The following is a 24,380-nucleotide window of genomic DNA, read 5'->3' as shown; positions in this document are numbered from 1 at the left end:
ATCACTTAACTCTCTTAGAAATATCAAAATTGTTTTTAAGTACCAGACACGCTGCCATTGAGAAAGCTTAATTCGTATGGAAAAAAATGATTAAAAATTTATCAAGACGTTTACATTGTATTCAAGGACATATACTGGACATTTTATTGATGTCTTTACAAAAAGTTCTAGCATAAGTTGTTCATTTATTATACGAAAGTATTTAAACTTGCTGAGGTGGTTTTCTAGCCATGACTGTAATAGATACAAATTAATTATCACATCTTAACTTGGCTCGGCTCATCACTCTCCTCAGAAATACCCTCTAAGAAGCGATGAATCATCCTTTCTACAGAATCATCGGTACAGTAAGTTCTCAAAGATGTGAAAAAAGAAATAAATAAGAAACATCAATCGTGATTGACTTAAGACATCGTTCCCACGGAAAGCGAGAGAACAAACCTGGGATGCTGGTGACTTTCACAAGAGTATCCAACGCGTATGTCTGCATTATGCATGACGCGAACAGAGTTCAGGAGCCTCTTGATCGTCTTGGTGGTCGCGTCAACGGGGATCGAGGCGAAGAGAGAATAAGAAAAGGAAGAGGCCAAACAGCTTGACATAGTTGCTCGTACGCGGATGCGGGAACACGCTTGCACCTCTATCTTATTATTCTTCTTCTTCGTTTTGATGTTGAACAAAAGTGCTTTGAAATCTTGATGAATGCGGAAGCTGTATCTGTATAATTGATACTATCAACTGGAGATCAATTGACTCTAAGCCAAGACATGAATGATTTTAGTGCTTTTTAATTAATATAATAATCATTCTTGTAATCTCCATTTATATCATTGTTAACAAATTATTACATGATTTAATGTTATAGCATTCTATTGTCCATTTATAAAGATTACTATAATTAACTTCTTTTAGATGCTCTTTATTCTAATTTGATTTTTATTACTCAACATAAATGAATTCTTTTGAAACTTGACGTTCCATTGAAATAAAAAGAAATTTTCGTATTTTATTTCAGAGTAATATTCTGTATACTTATGCAAATAAAGTAATTTGAATAGAAACAGTAGTACTAACACTTCTCAGAGCAGACACTCATGCATTATCGTTTCCAGTTTAATACACTTTGCTTGCAAGAAATTTACAGATGAATAATATTCAATAAACACTAAAATGATTTAACAATTTTGGTGACGAATGTATTCTCAATACATCTTTGTATTTCAACAGAGCCACCTTCAAATAGAGATCAAGTCGTACAATAAATTTGCTGAATCTACCAGATTCTCATTGTGATAAAAGGTCCCCTCTTTTACAATTCTGAATTCGTTTTCTCTCCCGAGTAATTTCCTCACTCAAGTTGCGTTGAATCCTTATCTTCCTGATGACATTAGGCCTCCCTCTTGTTCTCGACAAGTTATCTAGTACATAAGAATGCTTGAACTTTCGTTGAAATCTTCTAGAATAAATGATCTTGTTAAAGCATAACCCAAAGGCGAAGAGAATAATAATCAAGGTACTTTTTTCCAGGTGTTGCTTACCTTATACCGACCCTTCCAAATATCTTAAGACTTAAGATCATATTTTACAATTTAACTTAACCGTCCTCGATTATCCCTCTCGAATAGTACAGTTGTGGCTCTTCCGCTAAGAACCTTCGCAGGTGGCGAAGTGCAAAAAGTCTTTTATCCCCAACTCATCCAGGCTTGTAAACGCGCACGCTTTCCTTTGCACAGATTTATTTGCCACCGTTACGCTGCTGCTATGCAACGCGTTGAGCAGCTGTTTCCATCCAATCCTCTTCTGCCTGCTGAGTCTACTCTCTGGAACTTTGAGACAACTTTAGTTTCGTCGCGGCCGTCGACGAGGTCGTATCGTTGTTTTGCTTGGCTGTAATTTCGCCGAGCTAGCATCACTTCAACTCCACGTGCTGTTCTAGCTTTCGTACTTTGAAACATCTATTTAATTCATCTAATAACATAAATAATTATATTGTTATTCAGTTATTTGTTTTGGACGTATTTTATTATTTAAAAAAAACTTTATCCCACAATCATTTTGTTTTTTTTTTATAGTACATAAGTATTTGTTTGCCGGTTGAAAAGATATTTTTCATGGTAAATGTAAATATAATTTACCATAAACTTGAGTAAATAAAAAAATTAATGGCACGTTATAACTGTGAAACAAAAGTAAACGAAATTAACAAAAATAAAAAAAAAATAATCAAGTGTTAAGTGTCAATTCTCGTGTCTCCACATCAATCCTAAGAGGTAAAAACAACTAAAAAAACTTGTCCCTGAGTGTACATTGGCGGGTGAGTATATCTCATGTTTTTCAACATAGAATATTTGAGAGATTAGATGATGAAAAAGTATTTTACTGTAAGTTCACTAGACGAATGAAAATAAAAAATAGTGAGGTACTTGCAAACAATATTGTTACAAAATATTATTTAGGAAACAGTTGATCTCGTGATAAGTAAAATTAGGTCATTCAAACCAACATTGCATGCAAGTCAATTGGCCATGAAATGGAAATATAGTAATACCTATATGTTTTAAGCACCAATGCATTCCACATTGTTTACATATTCATGTATATTCATGGTAATCTTCCTGCTGGTTACTATCTCCTCATACGGTAATAAGAACACTTGTTCAACTCTCAGGATACTCTTCAGCTGATGCGTAAAATGTTGGTATAATCGATAATTTCGATATATAATCCGTACTTGTATTTGAGAGCAACGGAAAGAGTAGTTGAACAACCTATGAATCCGTGCGTCCACCGTTTTCAAGTCACGAGAGAGCAAGAAAGATATAGAGTTGAAGTAGCATACTTCTCCAGGACACGTAGCATCGATTTTTATGTGTTTCTTTGCTCCAAAACGAGTTCATAAGTTAAACGTTTTCCTTTCCAAGTGTATGAAATCAAGTCTTTTTAGGCAGTTTATGTAGAATCAACTATTCTTCAAGACTGCAATGCGCCAGACTCGGTCAATGACTTTTTATTAACAATTGATATCCAATATAATTATTTTTCCATGATTATCTTTTTTATCAACCTTATGTTTAATATATCAACACCGTTATGTTTTTTATGTAGTGATAAATGACGTATTATCTTCAGGAATGTCTAGTGAAACATGACCTGAATGATTAAAACAATAGCAAACGTTATAACGTTGATGTTTGGCGCTTATAGTAGTCGACAACACGTTGGAGTATCGATTGTAGATCCCTCTTATTGTCGATTGTTTATTGTTTGTTTTAGTCCCACCGGTATTCAATTGAAGATTACATAATTTTTATTTTATTTTACATTTGCTTGAATGTACACTGCAAGAATTTTTATAAATCAACTTCTGTCAAGGTTATAAGTACAAGTAAATGTTTTATACAGCTGTTGTAAATCGAATAAAATGAATTATGATTCATTAGGAAACCATTTATTTTATTATAGTTTGAAAAGGTGTAATAAAACATAAAAATAACATAGATTTTATAACGAGCTTTAATGACATAAAATAAATAACAATCTTAATAAAATGGATAATTGTAAGACACGTTTAACCTTAAATTCATGGCTATAATGACTTTTAATTGTTGGAAAAAAATAAAATAGCCATTCATATCTAATTGTTACAATTAACTGTTAATTTTTCGTTTAATTGTCAGTAAAGGAGTATTTTTTCATTTATTGTTGAAATTGCTGATAAATCATATAAAACGTTAACGAAGACATTCAATGAACTCAAGTATTGGTTTATAATATAAAAAGTAAGTAGTAATACTCAATTAGTATTCTCATTTTTTCTACATTGCAGATTATTTTTATTTTAAAATCTGTTACCTTGCATATTCGAAATAAGTAGGTAATAACTGTTGAATTATGCTATTATTGTATTAAACAGATTGACGATGTAGCAAGAGAACAATAATCAATGCAAACTCATGTAATTTCTGAAAAGCTGAAGTGCCTTTATGGAAAAATAATTTTCTCGCCTTCTCATATAATCATGAATCATAAATTCAAAAGAAAGATTATTGAAATAACTATGAGAGATTTTTTTGCAGCAAACTTTACATGAACCTTTCTAAAAGTGAATTAACTAGAAATTAACGTTCACAGTTGCAATAATGTCAAAGATTATCCATCAAAGAAGATTGATTTTCTTCAACTGTCTTCAATAAAATAATAATGTAAATATATAAACGTAGTGAATTTAAAATTTTATTGAAGAATGGATGAATACGTGGTACAAAGATATTGAATATCCAACCTTTCTAAAGTCTCATATGAGCAATACTGCTTTATTGTACATTATGTTTTTACGACACATCTCCGAACCGAGGGGAAATATCGAGATTCTCCTATATATGGGATGGTATTGATTTTTTAAAAATAATTTCTAATTTTTCAACGTTTTATTCAACTGACAATTAATCAAGTGTTCGTAGTGACATTATATAACTTGAATTAAATGATAGTAAAACAGCAAGAAATTCAGCAACCTTTCCATCTATTACTTTAATTGAGACATTCAATTGGAAATATATCAATACTAGTACATACTTTAAAAACGAAATGTCGATTTTTCCCATTCGATTAATTGCCAAAAATAAATGCTAGCTGTTGATAAACTGATTAATGAGTTTGAAAAAAAATTGAAAACACTTTTAGTAGAAATGGGTTAAAAATAACGAGCTCGGATCTTGCCAATGAAAAATAAAATAGAAAGGAAATTTTTTTCCTATTCATGTATAGAGCAATCAGCTCAATTTCTAACTGTTTATAATATTACCAATAACATTTTATTGAAGAAAAGTAATCGAAATTTTGATAGCCTTCGTGGTATTACCAAAAGAAGCAATGAACAAAATTCCATTAATAGTTGATTTCTAAAGGACAATTGGTTCAATAACTTGTGAAGGCCACGAAAAGAGTTTGGAACATGATCAAATAGTTATATTTTATTTACTAAAAACAAGTACTGAGAATAAGGCACGTGGAATGCAGCTGAGATGCTTGTAAAATCCTATCTTTCTCTTCTTTCCTCTCTCTTTTCTTCAGTCATGCCTTCTTTCACTCTCGTTTTTTTCTCTTCTTCTCAGTCTGTCTTGGCCAGCCGACCGGTTCGGACACCTCTCGTCCCCGTAAGTACCTTACCTGACGTTTCTCGTTGAAGAACCCTGCAACGGACTGCAACAATCGTCCCTTCTATGGGTCCCAATGCCATTTTCAGCCATCCAATTCCCCCCAATCTTTTTCTTAGACCTTCAAGTTGATCCTGTAATTGATTTTTTTCTATTACAGAATCTTAGGGAGATGATGTGAGGAAATTTATTAGCATTCGTGCGTGCAGGATGCGGATATTGCTCTCAGCAATTGAGCTGTTGCTGCTAGCACTGATCTTCGGATCTAGTGCAAGACGTGATGATGTCTCTGGCGAGGACGTCTTCGGTGGACAACGAAACCGTGGGAAATATAATTCCAACTACAATTCACAAGAACAAATCAACTCTCCTTTCTTGTCGCCTTATCAGCAAACCCGAGAAAGGAAACCCAACATTGTCTTGATACTCACTGATGATCAAGATGTAGAACTTGGTACATTTTTTATAATTTTATGCATGATTAATATATTAGCATAAATAAAGTTATATAGAATTAAAATTTTTTTTTAATATTTTGTTTTGGTATCTCCAAGATGCTGTGTAAAAGTTGAAAAATGTTAAGAGTTGAAAGAAATTTTTCGTAAAAATAGTTTGATACATTCGAACTTATATACACAGAAGATAATAGTTATTTTGTTGAGTCATGCAAAATTTCAAACTTAATTGTAACAAGTAAAGTGTTTCCTCTCATTTCGTTCTACTCGTATAATGTACACGCATGCACAACCTATAATAATGTAAAAACGAGAAAATTACAGCTTTTTCGTACACGCTAAACTGAAATAATAATGAAAAACAATTATATTATTATTTCCTTCTGGTAATTTTGAAGTTAATGAGTATAGATACCTATTTTATTATATTTATTAATTATATTTTTATGGTTGTTTATTGGATATTTAACTTAATTGTTTAATAGGTTCACTCAATTTTATGCCAAGAACTTTACGACGGCTGCGAGATGAAGGAGCAGAGTTACGACATGCTTATGTTACAACTCCAATGTGTTGTCCTAGTAGAAGCTCACTATTGACTGGCCGTTATGTTCATAATCATCATGTTTTTACTAACAATGACAATTGTAGCAGTCCTCAATGGCAACGAGATCATGAACCACATACATTTGCTACTTATTTAAGCAATGCTGGCTATCGAACAGGTTTTTATATATTTATTATTATTATTTTTTTTTTTTTTTTTGAATATTCAACCGAAAATGTAGGTGATATGACATTGATTTCATCATGATTTTTTGTGCAAAACTGGCGCCGAGTGAAGTGTCAAAAGTCTCGTCTGGAGTAGTTAAAGCGAGACAAATTTACAAAGAACGAGACCAAATTGGCCTCAGGGTGACAAGGAAAAAGGAAGAGAAGGCGCGATAAAAATCCACTTAAAGAAGAGAGAGCACTCGAGTTTGTAACTCATTACACGCAGCAACCAGTCTCGTTACGTGCGGCCTTTATTGTTGGTCTTTCTCCCATTAAAAACTCATGAAATATAACGCGAAATGAATTTACAGCTTGACAAATATTCATAACAATATGAGTTTATTTCATTTTTACTTCATAATGAATGAACAGTCAATATTTAAATATCTATAGATGTTAATTGATGGTTCAAAGTAATACAATTAACTTTAATAAAAAAATTTAATTTTATTCAAGAAAAAATACAATCTATTATTATGGAAGTTGTAATTGATTTATTGAACGTTGCTGACTGTATTCAATGTATCGTAAAGTGCTAGGAAAAGAATAACGTTGATAAAAGATTTCCAGAGAATGATTTTCAATAGTATAATGTAAGTCTAGAAAGACTTGTCGAATTTTTCAACATGTTTATCATTATATTCCAGGATACTTTGGTAAATATCTGAACAAATATAATGGCTCCTACATTCCCCCTGGATGGCGTGAATGGGGTGGTCTTATAATGAACTCACGGTATTACAACTACAGCGTCAACATGAACGGAAAGAAGATAAAGCACGGTTTCGAGTACAGTAAAGACTATTATCCAGACCTGATAGCGAATGACAGCGTAGCGTTTTTACGTCAGAGCAAGCACAATTTTGCCAGGAAACCGGTGATGCTTGTGGCAAGCTTTCCAGCACCCCATGGACCTGAGGATTCAGCGCCACAATTTTCTCACCTCTTCTTCAACGTCACTACCCACCAGTGAGTGTGAAATGTTATGTGAATTCCCTTCAACAATGACTCGTGTCTCCGGGAAGAGAGAAAGAGAAAATCACTGAAGCGGGTAGACAAAGAACCTTATATTATAGCTAGACTAGACAGGCTGTCCAATGTCTGGATAGAGGACTCTTGTGGAAAAAAAATCCTTGAAAAAAAATATTCACTTCAATTCTCATGTCTACGGTCTACGGATAGCGTCTAACTGGACTCTAGAGTCTAGACTCTATAGAGTCTTCATCATAATTTTTTTTCTAACCAACCCGTCATTTCATTCGGCAATGAAAAAGTAATCGATTAAATAAAAGACATAAATGCATATATATACTTCAGTGATGCATCATTTTAATTAACTATTTCTTTTGCATGTTGAAATGCCAGCTATTAAAAAAAAAAAAAAGTTCAATTATCAAGTAATTTTTTGCTCACAGTTTTTGCACCAATTTAAATTTTATTTTCGCTGTATTCATAAATCTCGTTCGTGTATTAATCAATTTTTTCGTAGAAATTAATTCAGTTATTTTTATTTCATGTCTTATTTGCAATTTAGTATAGTCAAATATTTATTAACTGAATCAATCTAATTAAAACTCAACCAACGAAATAATTGTTGTAGCAATCAATAAGTCGATATTTCGTTTTTAGCACTCCTGCTTATGATTACGCTCCAAATCCAGATAAACAATGGATTCTTCAAGTTACCCAAAAGATGTTACCGATACATAAACAATTTACTGACCTCTTAATGACAAAGAGACTACAGACTCTTCAGAGTGTTGATGCTGCTGTGGAAAGGGTTAGTTTTTACAATATTTTTTCTTTTATATGACTTTCTCTCGAATCCATAAAATCCTATCATCATCATATTAAATGAATAATGATTAAAGAGTTTTTAATTGACGCACTCTTAATAACTCTTGATAACGGTATAACTTGCAGATCTATCAAGAGCTGAAGGATCTTGGAGAACTTGACAACACTTACATTATTTATACATCAGATCATGGCTATCATTTAGGTCAATTTGGTTTGATTAAAGGCAAAAGTTTTCCATTTGAATTTGATGTAAGAGTGCCGTGTCTCATTCGTGGACCAGGAATTACTCCTGGATCTGTGTAAGTAATTAATTTGTGATGAGCTGAAGAATTTAAACGACAAAAAATTATGTAATTACCAGTTGTAAACGATCTTTAAAAAAAGCTATTACTATTAAGGTAATTACTTAAAGATTAGGGTAATAATTATTATGGTTAAATAGAGTAGATAAATATAATGAATAAAAAATTAATTTATACCATAAACCAGCAATTATACGAGATACTAACCAGATCTTTAGAGTGATATGTCATAAATTTGTCAAATACCTTTGCTATTTTTTGAAAATGTTTTGGCTTTGCTATGCGTCGTTTCGTCGGTGGGCTTTGGCAGTTAAATTTAGCCAAATTAATTTGCCAGCTGCCCTAAGAACAGGAGCGGAACGAGCACACCCGCTACTCGTCGAAAATCAACGAGGCTTTTCCTCTTGGGTGCTTTTTCTTCTCTGTCTCTTTCACTTATTCAAATCTACTTAATTCTCTCACTGTTTAACCTGTTCTTCATTTCTAAAATCTCTACTTCTCTCATTCTGCTAAAGTTTAACTTGAACTTCTCTTTCTTCTACAAATAAGCTGCCTTTAACTTCTATAGTATTTTTTTTTTCTTTATTTTTTTTACTTTACTTAGCTATGTTTTATGTTCATTTATTCTTCATGGTGTTATTGTTTTAATTGATTATTGTTTTAAAACATTTTCGTTTGTTCTATTATTCTATTTGTGGTCTGATGATTTACTTGTACATAAGAAAAATTTAAGAAAGGATAGAGAATGTTGAAAAACTTCTGAAATAGTTTAAAGTTTCTTCTATTCCGGGTAAATCGTTACACAAAATTTAATCTACAGCATTGCTTCCTGAATCGGATAAAAAACACAAAAAAAAAATTTGGCAGACGAATTTCATGCTGCGCTTCTGAACCGGCTTTCAGAATATCCTTCTTCTAACTATTACTACCACTATTCCATTTATCTTTTCTCTCTGGCAAAGTGCCGACATAAAGCCTTCAACGTTATCTAGAAAGATGAATAAAAAATATAACGAACAGATTTACTGAAGCGAAATCATCTGCCCATTAACTTTCAAACGTAATCCACTCTTCAAGAAACGAAATTGAAATAAATTTTTGGAGTATCTGTCAAATATAACTAGATATACTTTTTTATTTTGCTGGAAGATTGAAATCAGTATTTTTATCATTCACACATAATAATTAATATTATCCTAAAACATACGTGGCAAGTGTGATAATTGTTTTTTAAGTGAAAAATTAGCGAGATTAGCTTGTTCCAAGTTTTATTTGTAAAAAAATTTATTTTGAGTTAATTTAAATTTATTGAGATGTTTTATAATAATATTAATATATTCAAATAATGTTTCAGAGTGGATGAAATTGTTTTGAACATTGATTTAGCGCCAACATTTCTGGATATTGCGGGCATAGAACCACCACCACAAATGGATGGAAGATCTTTTAAAAAACTTTTCTTAACGTAAGTATTATTTTTCATCTACGATTTATTTGCCAAAATTTCATTTAAAATAATTGATTTCATTTTTAATAAACCATTTTGATTAATATTAATTCTTTTTTCATACATTAGAAATAAGCAAGGACGTCGAACCAAGTTTAAGTGGCCCGATACGTTTTTAATTGAGTCATCTGGTCGTCGAGAGACTCCGGAGTCAATAGCCGAAGCTAAAGCTCGAGAAGCAAGGCGTCAGAATGCAACTCTAGCAAAGCAATTACTTGATGCAACAACAGATAATGGAGCAATGGACGGTGATACTGAATTTGAGACCGATAGGATATTGGAAAATGATACAGGAAGCGACCAAGACATTTCCGAGGACGAGGACTTTGAAGATTCGATTGGAGATGAAACTAGTATGTTATTTTAGTTGATTAAATGTTTGCGGAATAGTTGTACCGGTAGTTAGGTTGACTTCGATTAATCGAGCAGTAACAGATGCCGTTCGTTGAATTGGCACATTGCATGATGACTCGACCTGTCATGCCAGATGTTACTCATCCCGCGAACAGCGAAAATACATTATATATACATACATCACGTCTGCATCGAGTTTACAGTCAATCATAAAATACAACATCCGCAAAAGAGACTAAACGCCTTTATTTTGCTTTAAATTTAGAGTGGCACAATTTTTCAAAACATTTTTTTTATTTCTGTTATATCTACTCACAAAAACTAAGTCACATTTAAATATCTATTCTTTCGTAAGAAATATTCTTCTTTCAGTAAATTGTTTCGTAAAAAGAATTTCGTAAGCTTGTTTATATTCTGTATTTTTTTTTTTCTATATTTTATTAAAAATCAAATTACTCGTTAAAAGCACTGTCGACTACGCTTGATCGATTATTCCACCAAAGCTTTTACAGATAATAAAATATTGATCGATTGTTATGTTCTCTTTTTATTATTCACATTACAAAAATAAATAATGAAAAAATCATAATTAATGATTTTGAAACAAAACGTTTTAAGATTTTAAAAATCTACCTGGTTCAATAAACTTGTATTGTTCTCAGTAGTGAAGAAGATAGTCATTTGTAAATGACTTGAAATTCTTCATCTTTTCTCATCTTATATTTCTTTTCTATAAATTTTTTTTTTTTTTGAAATGCCATAAATTCACGAAAATATTTTTACTAGTCTAAGATAATAAAAGTTTTTCTGATATTTGAAAGATATTTTTCTTTATTTTGAGTTATTTTAACAAGCGTTAAATCTATAACACGATCAATACAATACATTGATTATTTCCAGTGGTTTCGTTGTATACAATTGATTTGTCAATCGAGTTTTGTTGAAATAGTCAACAATAAAGTGTTTTCTATAGAAAAGAAACTAAGAGATAAATTCGTAAATTTATTCTTCAATAAAGTTAAATGTATTTTTCAGATTCTGACATTCACCTTGACAACGGCGTGAATCCTTTTTTAAGTTTGAATTCCAAACACGAACGTTTGGCTTACGAGTGCTCAAGGCCCGAGGCTCAGACCAATTGTTTACCAGGTCAAAAGTGGCGGTGTGAAAAGGAAGGACACCGCTGGAGACGATATAAGTGCAAATACACATCGATGCCCCCTGTTTCTGTGCATAAATCATCCAGAAAATGTGCTTGCTTTACTCCGAACGGTGTTGTATACACAAGACTCGAATCGAACGATTTCCCTCGAGAAAACCACAGATTTTATGATAATTCAAATAGATTTTTCAACAAAAGGGGAAAAAGAAGTGCTGTTGATGAAGAGAGAATAAAGGAAAATATTCGAAAAGACTTTGATAGAGAACATGAATTTGATGTCGATCTGGAAGATAATCGAGATAGAAGAGAGATCGATGAAGAAGACGATGAAGATTTTATTGAAGAATTAATGAATCTCAATGATGAAATATTACATGAAAATCAGTTTAATCAACATATAAATCAATATAATAATTTTTATACAAATGAGCTAGACATAGATTCAATATCTCCAAAGAATAATCGATTTTTTGAAAAACTTATTTTGGATATATTACGAGATAAAATTGATGATTTAGGTGCTACAAAACGTTATAATGATCTTGGAAAAAATTTGACGATTCATAAAATCGTTAAAAGATCTTTTGACGTAGATAATTTAATGAAAGAACATCGAAGAGTGAGACGGAATGTGACAAAAAAGGATACCATAGAACATGTAACAAAAATTATGGAAAGCATTGAAGAAGAACTAGATGATTTGAAAGAAACTCAAGTAAAACATTCAAATGGATCAGAGATAGCTGCTCCAAAATGTTTGGTTTTACCTAAAGGTGGAGTTAATTGTACGACATCTGTTTATTTGGATCCTAATGAATGGAAACTTTCTAGAAAAGCTATTGAAAAGCAAATTAGAGAGATGAGAATGCAATTGAAAAGTTTGAAAGAAATTCGTAAACATTTAATGGATGAAAAACCGCATTTCATTTCTGAAAATTTTGGAGAATCAGATGCTGCACACCGACATGAACAATCTCACCATCACCATCTTCATCACTACTTCAAAAATCATACTGGTCGTCACCACAAAAAACATGAGAAAACTGCAGGAACTGCTACAACTACTACAACTTCTTCAACTCAAGTAAAGTTTTCAAGCCCTTTTAGCACTACTGAACTAACCACAGAGAACTCTGTAGTTGAAGGATTTGATAAATCCACGTATGAATCAGCAACTCTTGGAAAAATTTCGACAACTGAGTGGCTGAGAACGACAGCCCCAACAATTTTAAAACAACGTAAAAGTTCTCGAAGACAGAAAATTAATAGAGAAAACGTAGAAAATCATGAAGAAGATGAAGAAAAGCCAAAGAGACGGAAGATTCATCATCTCAGAGTAAAAAATAATACAGTTTTGACAAATAATATTAATGATAATGTTTCAAACATAAATTTAACTAATTCATCGAATCCATTGAATCAATCTACTGATGCTATTGACAAGGAGTCAACATTAGAAATAATAAAAACAACTCAATCTGTCACTTCTACAATAACTCCAAAATCTTCTACGAGCATTTCTACGACAATCACATCAAACACGCCCCCATCATCAAGTTCTATTTCAACAAATAAACCTACAACTCCTATTTCTACAATATTAAAAAAACCATTACGAATACCGAGAAATAGAACTGGATTGGGTCCTGCCCGGATTGATGTAACAATTTTAGAGCCACCTGATCGTAAGCATAAACAAGGAAGTATAGCAACAACAAGTAACAATGGACGACTTCCCCCTTTGTCGAATAGTCCTTTAGAAGCACGTCACAAGTGCTACTGCGAACCGGACAATCAGCCAAAGAAGGATGAGAAGGAGATTGCCAAAGAAGAGAGAAAAAGACTGAAGGAAGAACGATTGAAAAAAAAGGAACGTAAGTTGAAGAAAAAAGCCAAGTTAGAAAAAGAATGTCTTACTGAAAAAATGAATTGCTTTGAGCATGATAATGATCATTGGAGAACTGCACCTATGTGGAGCGCTGGACCGTTCTGCTTTTGTATGAATGCTAATAATAATACATATTCTTGTGTACGAACTATAAATGTCACTCATGATTTCCTATATTGTGAATTCACCACGGGAATTGCTACGTTCTATAACGTGAGACTTGATCCGTTCGAACAACGGAATAAATTGTCGTCACTGACCCCTGCTGAAAGATCTTATCTTCATGATCAATTGGAAACATTTGAAGGGATGTAAAGGAGCTAGGGATTGTACAGTGGGGAGTGCAAGAGAAGCTATTACTTCCCCTCAAACTCAACAACATCAACGATTTCTAACAAAAAGAAAGAATGGTGCTCCTTATGGTAACTATTCTATTTATTGAGATGACTTCATTTTTTTTCTTACAAACGAGAAAATACTCATTGAAAAGTGTATTTTAACGTTACAATATAAAATATATATCTATTGTGACTTTATTTTTGGATAATAGTCCACAATAACTTGTTTTAATAATATTGATTTAATAATAGAATTTTTTTCTAAAGCATTATGATATTTATGGGTCATAAGAAACAATTTATTTGAAGGCTTTTGTCAATTGGATATTCAGGAATGTTTTTTTTACAGATGACATATTTATGCCATCAGCATTGCAGATAATTCGTGAAGAACAGCTTGGAAGTCCCCATAAAAGACGTAAAAAAATATCAAAGTAAGTCATAATTTATTATTATGATTATACAAATATTATGGATAAATAATGAATTCAGTAATTAATTAATATTTTGGTTTATTTTATCAAGCATGTGGAATCGACGGGGTAGAAGTTGGCAGAGTAATTGGAGACACATGGATAGAAACGATAGAAATACTCGACGACATCGACATCCATCCTAAAAAAAGTTATATTTTATTTATTTATTTTTTTTCTCGAATAATGAGTAAAAGATGAGCTTGATCATGAGCTTTTGAAAGAACTAGAAACGAATTGAGTAGTGCAGAATTATTTTCTACATTTACTTAACGAATGTAATCCAATAGGATGCTCTGATAATCTTTTACAGTTCTCAAAAAATCTATCTGAGATCTCGATTTTGTTTTAAATTAAGATTAGAAGTCATCCAAATTTTTTAGAAATCATTTTTTTTTATAGATTTTAACTTGATACGTCTGGCTGTTAAAAAATTGTATCTTATATACATTCTTTTATACTCTTTACTTGTTTACTTTTTTACTACTTCTCATTTTTTTAGATTGCTTATTTGTTAATCATATTTACTAATAAATGAGGCAATCATTTTTTGAAAGCATTCTTGCTTCATTTTCTATACTAGTAAATAAAAAATAAATGTTTTTACATTAATAAGTAGAGGCCTGAATGCACAACGAAGTAAATTTTAAAAAATTATTTCTGGCTGCCATTTATTTTTCAAGAACATTTGTAACTCTAGTAAAATGTAAATGAACATCTATGTAACTAAATAGCAGCATATAGAAAGAGTTCTCAATTAATACTGCGAACAAAAAACTATGATTCAAGTCATTTTTATGACTTTATTACTTACTGAACAATGTTCTGTTATAGTTTTTTAATCAATTAAATTCCAAACCTCTACTGTCTCAAATTTTAAACAAAATCGTATACTGCCATATTCTTTTTGAAGCTGCCGATTCAAAACAATCAAAGATACATACAGGTATACCACATAAATCGATAAATTAGAACATTTTTACTGATTTTAATTGAGAAAAAAATTGATGATTGGGAAAATTGCAGTAATTAATCCAATAAATAAGTATTTTAAAACAGGTAAAATGGCATTGGAGTGAATTGTAAATAATATGATGTATGTAAACAGTTGATTTTAATTCTACTAATGAAAAAATCGAAAATTGTATCAACCACTAATAAGAGATCTTGTAATAATTGAATTGATAATCGTACATCTAATCATCTAATGAGAATTAAGTTACGTGAATTAAAAGAAATAATTGTTTATCAGACATGTATGTAAAATTAATATTATCAGATATACTCGTTCAACGTGATTATTCTTGATTGCAATTATTTATACTTGAAAATAAAAACTTGTGAATGATAATATATTTTTTTAGATACAAATTATTGCCTTTCCTATTATGCTCAACACTATAATAAAAATTATAAATTTATACTATTCTTTACACAGCAAAATTTTTCTACCACTAGTCTCTGTTTTTGAATTGAATAGGACTGTTTGAAAAACTTCTATCGTCAATCGATAAAAACGATTTCCCGCTATTTCGCATCTATATTTTTCAAATGCAAACAAAACAGAAAAAAACAATATGTCGTCATACATGTGATTGTGTAATCTGTCAGTTGATGAAGTGTAACAGATTATTTATTATTCATGTATCATGTAGGATAATTAAGATAATCAGTTGACTTCTAATACACAAATCAGTTATTGTGTGTGTATGATGACAAAATGGCTAATACTGCTTTACTGGTCTTGACAAATCCTTTAAAAATTGGAAAAATTTTACCGGTAATTAAAAAACAACATGTTTTAAAAATTTTATATATTAAATATCTTCCTGAGTTAAAAAATGATGCTACTAAGAATAAATATTTAATATCTTCTCATTTGCCACATAAAAACCGTACTAGTTTGCATTTTCAAATAGTAGCTAATACATATGCTTTAGCAACAAAATTTTTGCCTAAAGTTGATGTTAGAGTACTAATTTGTAATTCTAAAAAGAATCATTCAATAATTGAGACTAAAAAGCCTATTGAACTAGTCATTTTCGACAAAGCATATACCAATGATGATGCTAAAATTTTCATCCTAGACCATGTGACAAATTCTTCACAACCATCTCCTAATTTTGTATCAATTGCAACTAATAATGAAATAGACAATTCAAGTGATGATCAATATCAAGAAGAACAAAATCAAACTGCCTTAAAAACTTACAAAAGTGTTGTCTTAGGTGGAACATTTGATAGACTTCATAATGGTCATAAAATTTTATTAACCAAAGCCGTATTTCATGCTACAGAAAAAGTAACCGTTGGTGTAACTGACAGTGTGTTAATTGTTAATAAAATTCTTTGGGAATTGATAGAACCTTGTGAACGAAGAATTGATGCAGTAAAAAACTTTCTTCAAGACATAGATTCATCTTTGAGTTATGATGTTGTACCAATAAATGACATTTATGGACCTACTCAGTATGATCCTACATTTGAAATGATTGTAGTCAGTGAAGAAACTCAGAGAGGTGGTCAAAAAATTAATGAATTACGATCACAAAAAGGCTTAAATATTTTAGATATTGAAGTTGTTAAACTTGTACACGAAGAAATTGAAAATTTTAATCGTAACGAAAATGAGGAATTAAAAATTAGTTCATCCAATTCTAGAATACGATTACTTGGTACTAGACTGAAAACACCAGTAAGTAATTTACAAATTAAAATATTCCAACTATAGATATTTATAGTTTCTTTCTTACACCAGGATATCTCTAAAAAACCGTTGAGGCCTTATATTATTGGATTGACAGGTGGTATAGCTAGTGGAAAGTCTTCTGTAGCAGCAAAACTAGAATCTCTTGGTGCTGGAGTAGTATACTGTGACAAAATAGCACATGAATTGTACGAACCTGGTAAAAAATGTTTCAATCTTGTTGTACAATGTTTTGGTAATGAAATATTAACTGAAGACGGCCGAATAAATCGAAAAGCTTTAGGAGATATTGTTTTTAAAGATAAAGTAATTAAGATGATAATTCTTAGTCAACATCAATTCAAAAAAATATACAATATCAATACTTACATATTTCTATTGCAGAAAAAACTTGACCAATTAAATCAAGCTGTTTGGCCAGCAATTCTTGATACTGCTTTGAATCAAGTTCAACAGCTGCAAGCTCAAAATAAAGAAATTATTATAATGGAGGCAGCTGTTCTTATTCAAGCTAAATGGCAACATATTTGTCATGAAATTTGGACTTGTATTATTCCACATAATGAAGTAAATACAATTATTTATAACTCTTTTCAAAAAGAATTTCAATTTCATTGAGTTAATACGGAAAATAATTAATTCATTTTTAGGCTATAAAAAGATTAGTAGAAAGGAATAATTTAAGTGTTGAAGAAGCAGAACTAAGAATAAAAGCTCAACCAAGCAATATTGAACAAGTAAATGAAGCCACTGTCGTGTTATCTACACTTTGGAGTCACGAAATAACACTCAAACAAGTGCAAAAGGCTTGGGATTTATTAAAAAAATTTCTATCTGAACATTCAACTAACTAATTTTTGTTTAATAAAATTGAATCCATATTAATGTTGAGCTTATAAATTTTATTACTTATTTACAAAATAAAAATGAATATTTTGTTGATTCATTGTTGCATCGTGATCGGATTTGTAATTATTGATTTATCTACAAAATACTTTTTATTGTCAACAAATTGATTTGTTGTGTATTTTAAAAGAAAAATTAATTAAATTTCTATCATTTAATAACTGGAAACATATCAATTCCCATCGGTACAACGGGTAAAGATCACGGTAATTTAATTTAAACAGTTAGAAATGATTTAATGAGTTTCATTGAAAATTCATTTTTGTCAATTGTATGAATTTATTATTCATATTTAATTGTAATCCAAAATAGATTCTACAAGTTGAATAATACAATAAAATACAGTAATTACAGACATATAAAATTAATACAAATTATGAAATAATTAAATGAAGTTTTATCTTTCAAACATAAAAATATTTTTGTATAATCATTCATCAAAATATTCAATAATTACAAGTGAGAAATACAATAAATGCTATTTTTTATATTCTATATTCTATGTCAATAATTAAATAAAAGTGATGTAATAACAAAAGAAAAAACCTTTTAAAAATAATGGTTAAGTTCAACCATAAGCTTCTAATAATGTAAAATTGTTATCAGATTCTTTCTATAATACGTATAATCAATAATTTATATGTTATAAGAGTGTCATAATTGAAATCGTATATAAACTTATGTCTGTATTTGTGAAGTATTCATTTCTGTTTGATTATCTTCAGGATAATCAACATTAAAAACAGCTTTGAGGGCATTCTTTGCTGCCATTTTTTTGGCATCTTTTTTATTTTTAGCTGAAAGTAAATAATAATTTTAATCAAAATTACTTTGTTTAGAGATAAATTGTGAAATAATAATTTTTATATTATACAAATAAAATAGACTTTTTTATTACCTTCACCACAATAAGCCTGCCCATCAATTTCAACTGATAAAGTAAAAACTGTATTAGGTGGGTTTCCTCGTCGACTAACTTCAACATAAGTTGAACCAGGCCTCATTTGATTCAGTAACATAACTGGATGTACTGTCCACGGATTTGGTGGTAACTTCTTTTCAGATACAACTCGAGTTTCCGCTTTTGATTTTGCTGCTTGTTGAATACCAGATCTAGGCATTGGTACTACAGTTCCTTGATTCTGCCACTCAAGAAATAATTTATACAAAGCAAAACTTGCTAATGAACTCCAAGGAATTTCATCAGTTTCATCTGGCTCTGCATTGGTTTCCATTGGTGTTTGAATAGGAATATTGGTACTCTCACCATCTTCATCATTATTCATTGAGTTATTTTGGCTATTCGTATCACTATCTTCTTCCATTTTAATCATTTTCTTTGATGCTGCATTCATTTTCTCTAATAATAGGCCCTTCAAAGCATTTTCAGCAGCATTTTGACGGGCTAATGGTTTTGATAGTCCTTGTCCAACGTAAGTTTTACCATCCAGCTAAATGAAAATCATCGGACAACCAAATAACAATATATGACATAAATGTAAAAAAAAAAAAACAAATAATAAAGTCGAGTTTAATATATTACCTCAGCGTGAACAAGGAACATAGAGTTTGGTAGTGATTGATTTTCTATCAAATTGAATCTAACACCAGCTTTCATTTCATTCAAGACCATAATTGCATTTTTTGGCATCAACGTTTTTCTTAAGCGCTGATTCATTCTCAAACGTTTTAATTTTCTGTTGACCTTAACTAAAGAAATTGATTGATTTTTATGATAAAATTTTTTTTCAGTTTTAATAAAACTAGAAATTTTAACTATCAGATCATAAGTTCACATTGACTCATCAGTTGTTTCAACAAATGCCAAGTCAACAATACTCAAAACAATCTATTGAAAACTGAGAATCTTCAAATTTGCGCAGTGAAATATCATCATAAATATAATACCAACGATAATATATATTAAATAATTAATTAAAAGCTTACCTCCAGGTATTTTTAGTCGTTTCCAACGAGGTTGCCCGTCTGTTTCAGATATTGTAGTCATTTCAACATCTTTTGTTTCATTTGAATCTTGTACATTAGAATCAGCTACAACTGGAGCAGTATTATCAGTGGAAGCAACTGGAGCAACTGGAGTGACTGGAGCAGTAGGTGTAGGAGCAGTTACAGGTGATGACTGAGGTGGAGTCGATGTAGGTTGATTGTTATTTGGTGTACTTTGTTTGAGAATGGGTTTAAGACGCGGTGTTTGTGGTTGCTGCTGTTGTCCTTGATTTGGTCCAGAAGACATTGTTTTATTTTGTATTTGTGCTCCAGTTTGCTCATTGATCGGTTGTTTATTTTGAGCAGGTTGCATTTGTTGATTCATATTCTGTTGTTGATTCATTGGTATTTCACTTGGCTTCGATTGGTAGTTGCCCTGCTGATTATACTGAAAAATAGAGGGTGGGTCGCTGCTACACAAGGAACCTCTACGGCTGTACTACCCCACCAGGGCCTAGCATCGCGTTATTTAATTTGTGGCAAATCGTGCTTTTTACCTTACATAACTTAAACTTGCCAAGTTTGATTCCTCTAAATTGTACTGTAGAATTCAACTCCAATAGATTTATTTGTTTTTAATAAATTTATAATGAGTTGATTTTCAATTAAAAACATTACTTTTTCCAACATATTTGGATTATAGAGGAATTATCCATGACAATTTATGCTAAGTAGGTAAAATACGAACTTGCCCCTGGCGAAATGTACGTCCTCGGTATTGTTGTATAGCTTCTTTAGCCTGCTTTCCAGGCAACAGGAAAGGGAAAGGTCAAAGTTTTCTAATTAGTTTCACATGCATATTGATACTAGTTTAAAAACCTTGTTAGGGTATTTTATCGAAAGAATTATTTCAATTAGCATAGCAGGATACACTATTGTAGTTTGGAAATATCTTATCAAATATGTATATAAACAATAATTTCAATATAAGTGATAAAACTAATCAAATAATTCAAAAAATATTGCTAATAATACACACAAGTTTTAACCAAAATTTACTTATGTATATCCAAACAGTTTACTGCTAGAAACTTTTTCTATTTTCTTCTAAAATAAATTCATTAACTGTAATTCCACTTGTAACTTTTACATAGTTTAGTCAACTTTTTGAACAACAATGTATTTTTACATAGAAAATAATCGTTAATGGATATGATTTAGATAAAAAATAGAAAAATTGTATCTATTACGAAGAAATTAACGGAATAAAACGTATTCACAAGGAAGCTTACCGCATTAGTGCCCATTGGATATCCCGGGTTGTTTGACCCTCGGCCTGAAGAAATGACAGAATAATCAATATATATAATAGTATTAAAAGGAGAATAGATTAAGTATATAAATCAATAAAATTGATTGAATAAAAATGTACAAGATGTCAATTTTATAGTATATTTCATTCCAGTGAATTTGACATCGATTGTATTTTAATTTCTAAGATAAAATAATTAATTTACCTGCTCCATAACTTTGAGATCCACCTCTGCTTCTAGTGAACATAACTTTTTCGAGTAAGCGTCAATGAATTTTATGATGCTCCTTTACTAACTGCAGATTTGAAAAAGTTGTAAATGTTGATTAATAAATGTTCATAACTTGATATTAATAATATAACAATTAATTGAAATTAAAATCTCTAATACAAATTTATGCAGTTTTTTACATACCAATCTATATCCACAATTTCCGCGTCGAGATAATACGTACAGCTCGGCAAATTTTTCACAAAATATAGAAGATATCAAAAATTTTGAAGCTATAGCGTATAGTATCGACTTTCTCATAAAAGAATACAGACCATAGACAGAATGTTGAGAATGTCATGCCCAATAATTTTGTTGGAAAAAGTGTCGCCATCTGATCCCAAAAGCACCCAGAGAAACTAAAATGAACCGAGGTTGCAGCTCTGTTGGTAAAACAGAACTTTTTCAGAAAATACGCCGAAATCCTCTCTTCTAAGACTCTTATTTTGGGCCTGTCAAATCGAAATTACAGTTAGTGATTGTTTATTTTCGTCACAAACGAATAAAAGTATATTTCTTATTGTTATAATTAATAATAATATATTGTTTTATATAGTTTACATGATTATACATTAAATAACAGAAAAAAAATGGATTATTTGTTGATTGATAATATTTCTCGTAAATATTATTCGAATTCTTGTCAACATAAGATTCAATATGGAACTGCTGGATTCCGGACAAGGTATTTAATTGTATTATTCTAAATGTTAGATTGTATTTAATATGTAAATATTTATATTATTGATAGTTCATATGTTTCCATTCTAGTATATACCGGAGACTACCCAATTATTATTTTCGTCTTTATAAGTTTTTAAATAATCTTTCAAAATACATATTTATATGTCATTATTTTTTTTAGAGCAGAGCATTTAAATTATGTTTTATATCGAATGGGTATTTTGGCAACTATACGATCAAAATTTTGTGCTGCTGCAATTGGATTAATGATTACAGCAAGTCACAATGAAGAATCTGACAATGGTGTAAAACTTGTTGATCCATCTGGTGAGATGTTAGAAGCTGCATGGGAAAATATTGCCAATAATCTTGTCAGTGCGAGTGACGATGAATTGATTCATGTGTTGCGAGAAACTATAAATCATTACAATATTAAAGAGGATGCTGAAGCAACGGTTATCGTTGGCAGAGATACTAGAAAAAGTGGTAGTATGTTGTTAGAAGCTGCTATTAAAGGAATAGAAAATTCGAAAGGAAATGTTAGAGACTTTGGTATCATCACAACGCCCCAATTGCATTATCTTGTAGTATGTATAAATACAAATCATCAGTATGGTGATCCAACAATCGAAGGATATATATCGAAATTAAGCAATGCTTTTCTTGGAAATCGGAATGCCCAAGAAAAGAAACAATATCAAAGTCAATTGTATTTAGATGCTGCTAATGGCGTTGGAGCTATTGCAGCTCGGAAATTTACTGAGAAACTCGAAAACTCTATCAACATTGATATTTTCAATGATGGAAGTGGAGTTTTAAATTCAAAAGTAAGTATGCAAAAAATTAAATTAAGCTTAGTTGAACCTTGTTATTTTTTTTTACCGATATTTTTAGTGCGGAGCTGATTATGTTAAAATTTATCAAACTTTACCTCTGAATAGCCCTACTGAGCCTTATTTCAAATGTATAAGTATTGATGGAGACGCTGATAGAATTATTTATTATTATAGCGACCAATTTCAAAAGGTTCATTTGCTGGATGGTGATAAGATTGCTGCATTAATAATCACTTATTTTAAAGAACTACTTCCGTTGACTGGACTTTCGATTCAATTAGGATTGGTTCAAACTGCATATGCCAACGGTGCATCAACTAATTACGTTTCAGAAATTTTGGTAAATTAAAAGAAAAAAGAAATAGAAATTACTATTTTAAATTGAACTCATTTGTGCTCAAGTGACGTTGCTATTATTAATTCGTATTAAAAATTCTTGCTTATTAGAAAGTTCCTATATCTTTCACAAGTACTGGCGTTAAATATCTTCATCATGAGGCTCAAAAATTTGACGTTGGAGTATACTTTGAAGCTAATGGGCATGGGACTGTTGTATTCAAGGAGGAAATCGTTAATATGGTCCATGCAGCTATTAAAGACGAAACGTATTTATCAATCATCGTATATATTTTGATATAAACATAAACTATAAAAATGTAATGTTTTTTTTATGATTAATAGAATTACAGAGAAAAAAAGGAAAGCTACAATAAAGTTTTCCAGAATTATAGACATGATTAACCAATCTGTTGGTGATGCATTAAGTGATATGTTATTAGTTGAGACTATATTATATGAGAAGGATTGGAATGTTGAAATGTTTGACCGGATTTATACAGATTTACCTAATAAGCAGTTGAAAGTAAAAGTCAAGGATAGAAGTATTATTAAAACTGAAAATGCAGAAAGAACGTGTCTTTCACCCATAGGATTACAACAAAAAATTGATAGTCTTGTTTCATTGTATTCCAAAGGACGGGCTTTCATCAGGTAACCATTCTAAATAATTTCAAGTTGTTTTAAGTAATCAATTTTTCAATACCAAATCTTCTAGACCATCCGGAACAGAAGATATTGTGAGAGTTTACGCTGAATGCGATGATGCAGTAGCAGTGAACAAATTGGCTGCTGAAGTAGCTTTAGCCGTACATCAATTGGCTGATGGAATCGGTCCAGCACCTGTCATTCCTAATAATTAACTTGAGATAATACAAATCAAATATATGATGTTAAATTTTATAAAATTATATTGCATTATCATTTTTATACAGTTGAAATATACATGGCAACTATTTTAATTATACATTATGTGTGTATATTTGTTAATTATGATTGATTATTATTTACATTATAAAAGTAATTAACATAAATATATTTTTGAAATTAGTAAAATGAGATGACAAAATTGTGAATATTGTACAAAGTATTTCCTGTTTTATCAGTTATCGATAAAAGATTATACTATTTTTATGCAAACTTTCGTCACCAGATGGTACTACATATATCTT

At 30.7% G+C, this 24,380-nt stretch overlaps 4 protein-coding genes across 5 annotated transcripts; 3 read left to right on the top strand and 1 right to left on the bottom strand.

Annotated features, from left to right (window-relative positions):
• The first annotated feature begins 1,857 nt into the window (after positions 1-1,857).
• On the top strand, positions 1,858-15,515 carry Sulf1 (Extracellular sulfatase Sulf1). Its single transcript, XM_035091248.1, is given in 12 exon segments — positions 1,858-2,270; positions 5,317-5,610; positions 6,097-6,336; positions 7,033-7,354; positions 8,015-8,165; positions 8,309-8,484; positions 9,842-9,952; positions 10,064-10,347; positions 11,384-13,695; positions 13,697-13,820; positions 14,086-14,170; positions 14,262-15,515. Coding segments are annotated over 11 exon segments (4,143 nt in total). The 5' UTR covers positions 1,858-2,270; positions 5,317-5,366; the 3' UTR covers positions 14,356-15,515.
• Positions 15,516-15,794: 279 nt separating this feature from the next.
• On the top strand, positions 15,795-17,801 carry Ppat-Dpck (Bifunctional Phosphopantetheine adenylyltransferase - Dephospho-CoA kinase). Its single transcript, XM_035091492.1, has 4 exons — positions 15,795-16,904; positions 16,968-17,222; positions 17,301-17,483; positions 17,567-17,801. Exons 1-4 carry the CDS (start codon positions 15,930-15,932, stop codon positions 17,768-17,770), a joined length of 1,617 nt encoding a protein of 538 aa, XP_034947383.1. The 5' UTR covers positions 15,795-15,929; the 3' UTR covers positions 17,771-17,801.
• Positions 17,802-18,436: 635 nt separating this feature from the next.
• Positions 18,437-21,599, bottom strand: LOC118071940 (double-stranded RNA-specific editase 1-like). 2 transcript variants are annotated; one of them, XM_035091440.1, is made up of 7 exons: positions 21,497-21,599; positions 21,287-21,377; positions 21,062-21,105; positions 19,770-20,217; positions 19,366-19,532; positions 18,721-19,273; positions 18,437-18,619 (listed from the first exon to the last, which is right to left on the bottom strand). In XM_035091440.1, the coding sequence occupies exons 2-7, from the start codon at positions 21,327-21,329 to the stop codon at positions 18,501-18,503; spliced, it is 1,374 nt and encodes a 457-aa protein (XP_034947331.1). In that variant the 5' UTR covers positions 21,330-21,377; positions 21,497-21,599; the 3' UTR covers positions 18,437-18,500. The 2 variants fall into 2 exon arrangements, with proteins under 2 accessions (XP_034947331.1, XP_034947332.1); XM_035091441.1 differs by having other exon boundaries at positions 18,477-18,619; positions 19,770-20,205.
• A 205-nt stretch (positions 21,600-21,804) lies between these two features.
• On the top strand, positions 21,805-24,175 carry nst (phosphoglucomutase 3-like protein nst). Its single transcript, XM_035091484.1, has 7 exons — positions 21,805-21,823; positions 21,909-22,037; positions 22,218-22,863; positions 22,931-23,212; positions 23,320-23,477; positions 23,554-23,862; positions 23,927-24,175. The coding sequence occupies exons 2-7, from the start codon at positions 21,943-21,945 to the stop codon at positions 24,069-24,071; spliced, it is 1,635 nt and encodes a 544-aa protein (XP_034947375.1). The 5' UTR covers positions 21,805-21,823; positions 21,909-21,942; the 3' UTR covers positions 24,072-24,175.
• The last annotated feature ends 205 nt before the right edge of the window (positions 24,176-24,380 follow it).

This window comes from Chelonus insularis, unplaced genomic scaffold, assembly GCF_013357705.1.
Source record: "Chelonus insularis isolate UGA/USDA-ARS -01 unplaced genomic scaffold, ASM1335770v1 contig_88_pilon, whole genome shotgun sequence".
NCBI classification, from domain to species: Eukaryota; Metazoa; Arthropoda; class Insecta; order Hymenoptera; family Braconidae; genus Chelonus; species Chelonus insularis.
This window is presented reverse-complemented; position numbering and strand designations above follow the sequence as displayed.

Bases quoted from the DNA above. Each gene is read 5' to 3' on its own strand.
- nst (XM_035091484.1), top strand. From the start codon at position 21,943: ATGGATTATTTGTTGATTGATAATATTTCTCGTAAATATTATTCGAAT. The intron at 22,038-22,217 runs GTATTTAATTGT...TATTTTTTTTAG, and splicing joins ACTGCTGGATTCCGGACAAG to AGCAGAGCATTTAAATTATG. The intron at 23,863-23,926 runs GTAACCATTCTA...CAAATCTTCTAG, and splicing joins AAAGGACGGGCTTTCATCAG to ACCATCCGGAACAGAAGATA.
- Ppat-Dpck (XM_035091492.1), top strand. From the start codon at position 15,930: ATGGCTAATACTGCTTTACTGGTCTTGACAAATCCTTTAAAAATTGGA. The intron at 16,905-16,967 runs GTAAGTAATTTA...TTCTTACACCAG, and splicing joins GTACTAGACTGAAAACACCA to GATATCTCTAAAAAACCGTT. The intron at 17,484-17,566 runs GTAAATACAATT...ATTCATTTTTAG, and splicing joins GTATTATTCCACATAATGAA to GCTATAAAAAGATTAGTAGA.
- LOC118071940 (XM_035091440.1), bottom strand. From the start codon at position 21,329: ATGTTCACTAGAAGCAGAGGTGGATCTCAAAGTTATGGAGCAG. The intron at 19,533-19,769 runs GTAAGCTTTTAA...CAATTTCTTTAG, and splicing joins ACGACTAAAAATACCTGGAG to TTAAGGTCAACAGAAAATTA. The intron at 19,274-19,365 runs GTAATATATTAA...ATTTTCATTTAG, and splicing joins TGTTCCTTGTTCACGCTGAG to CTGGATGGTAAAACTTACGT.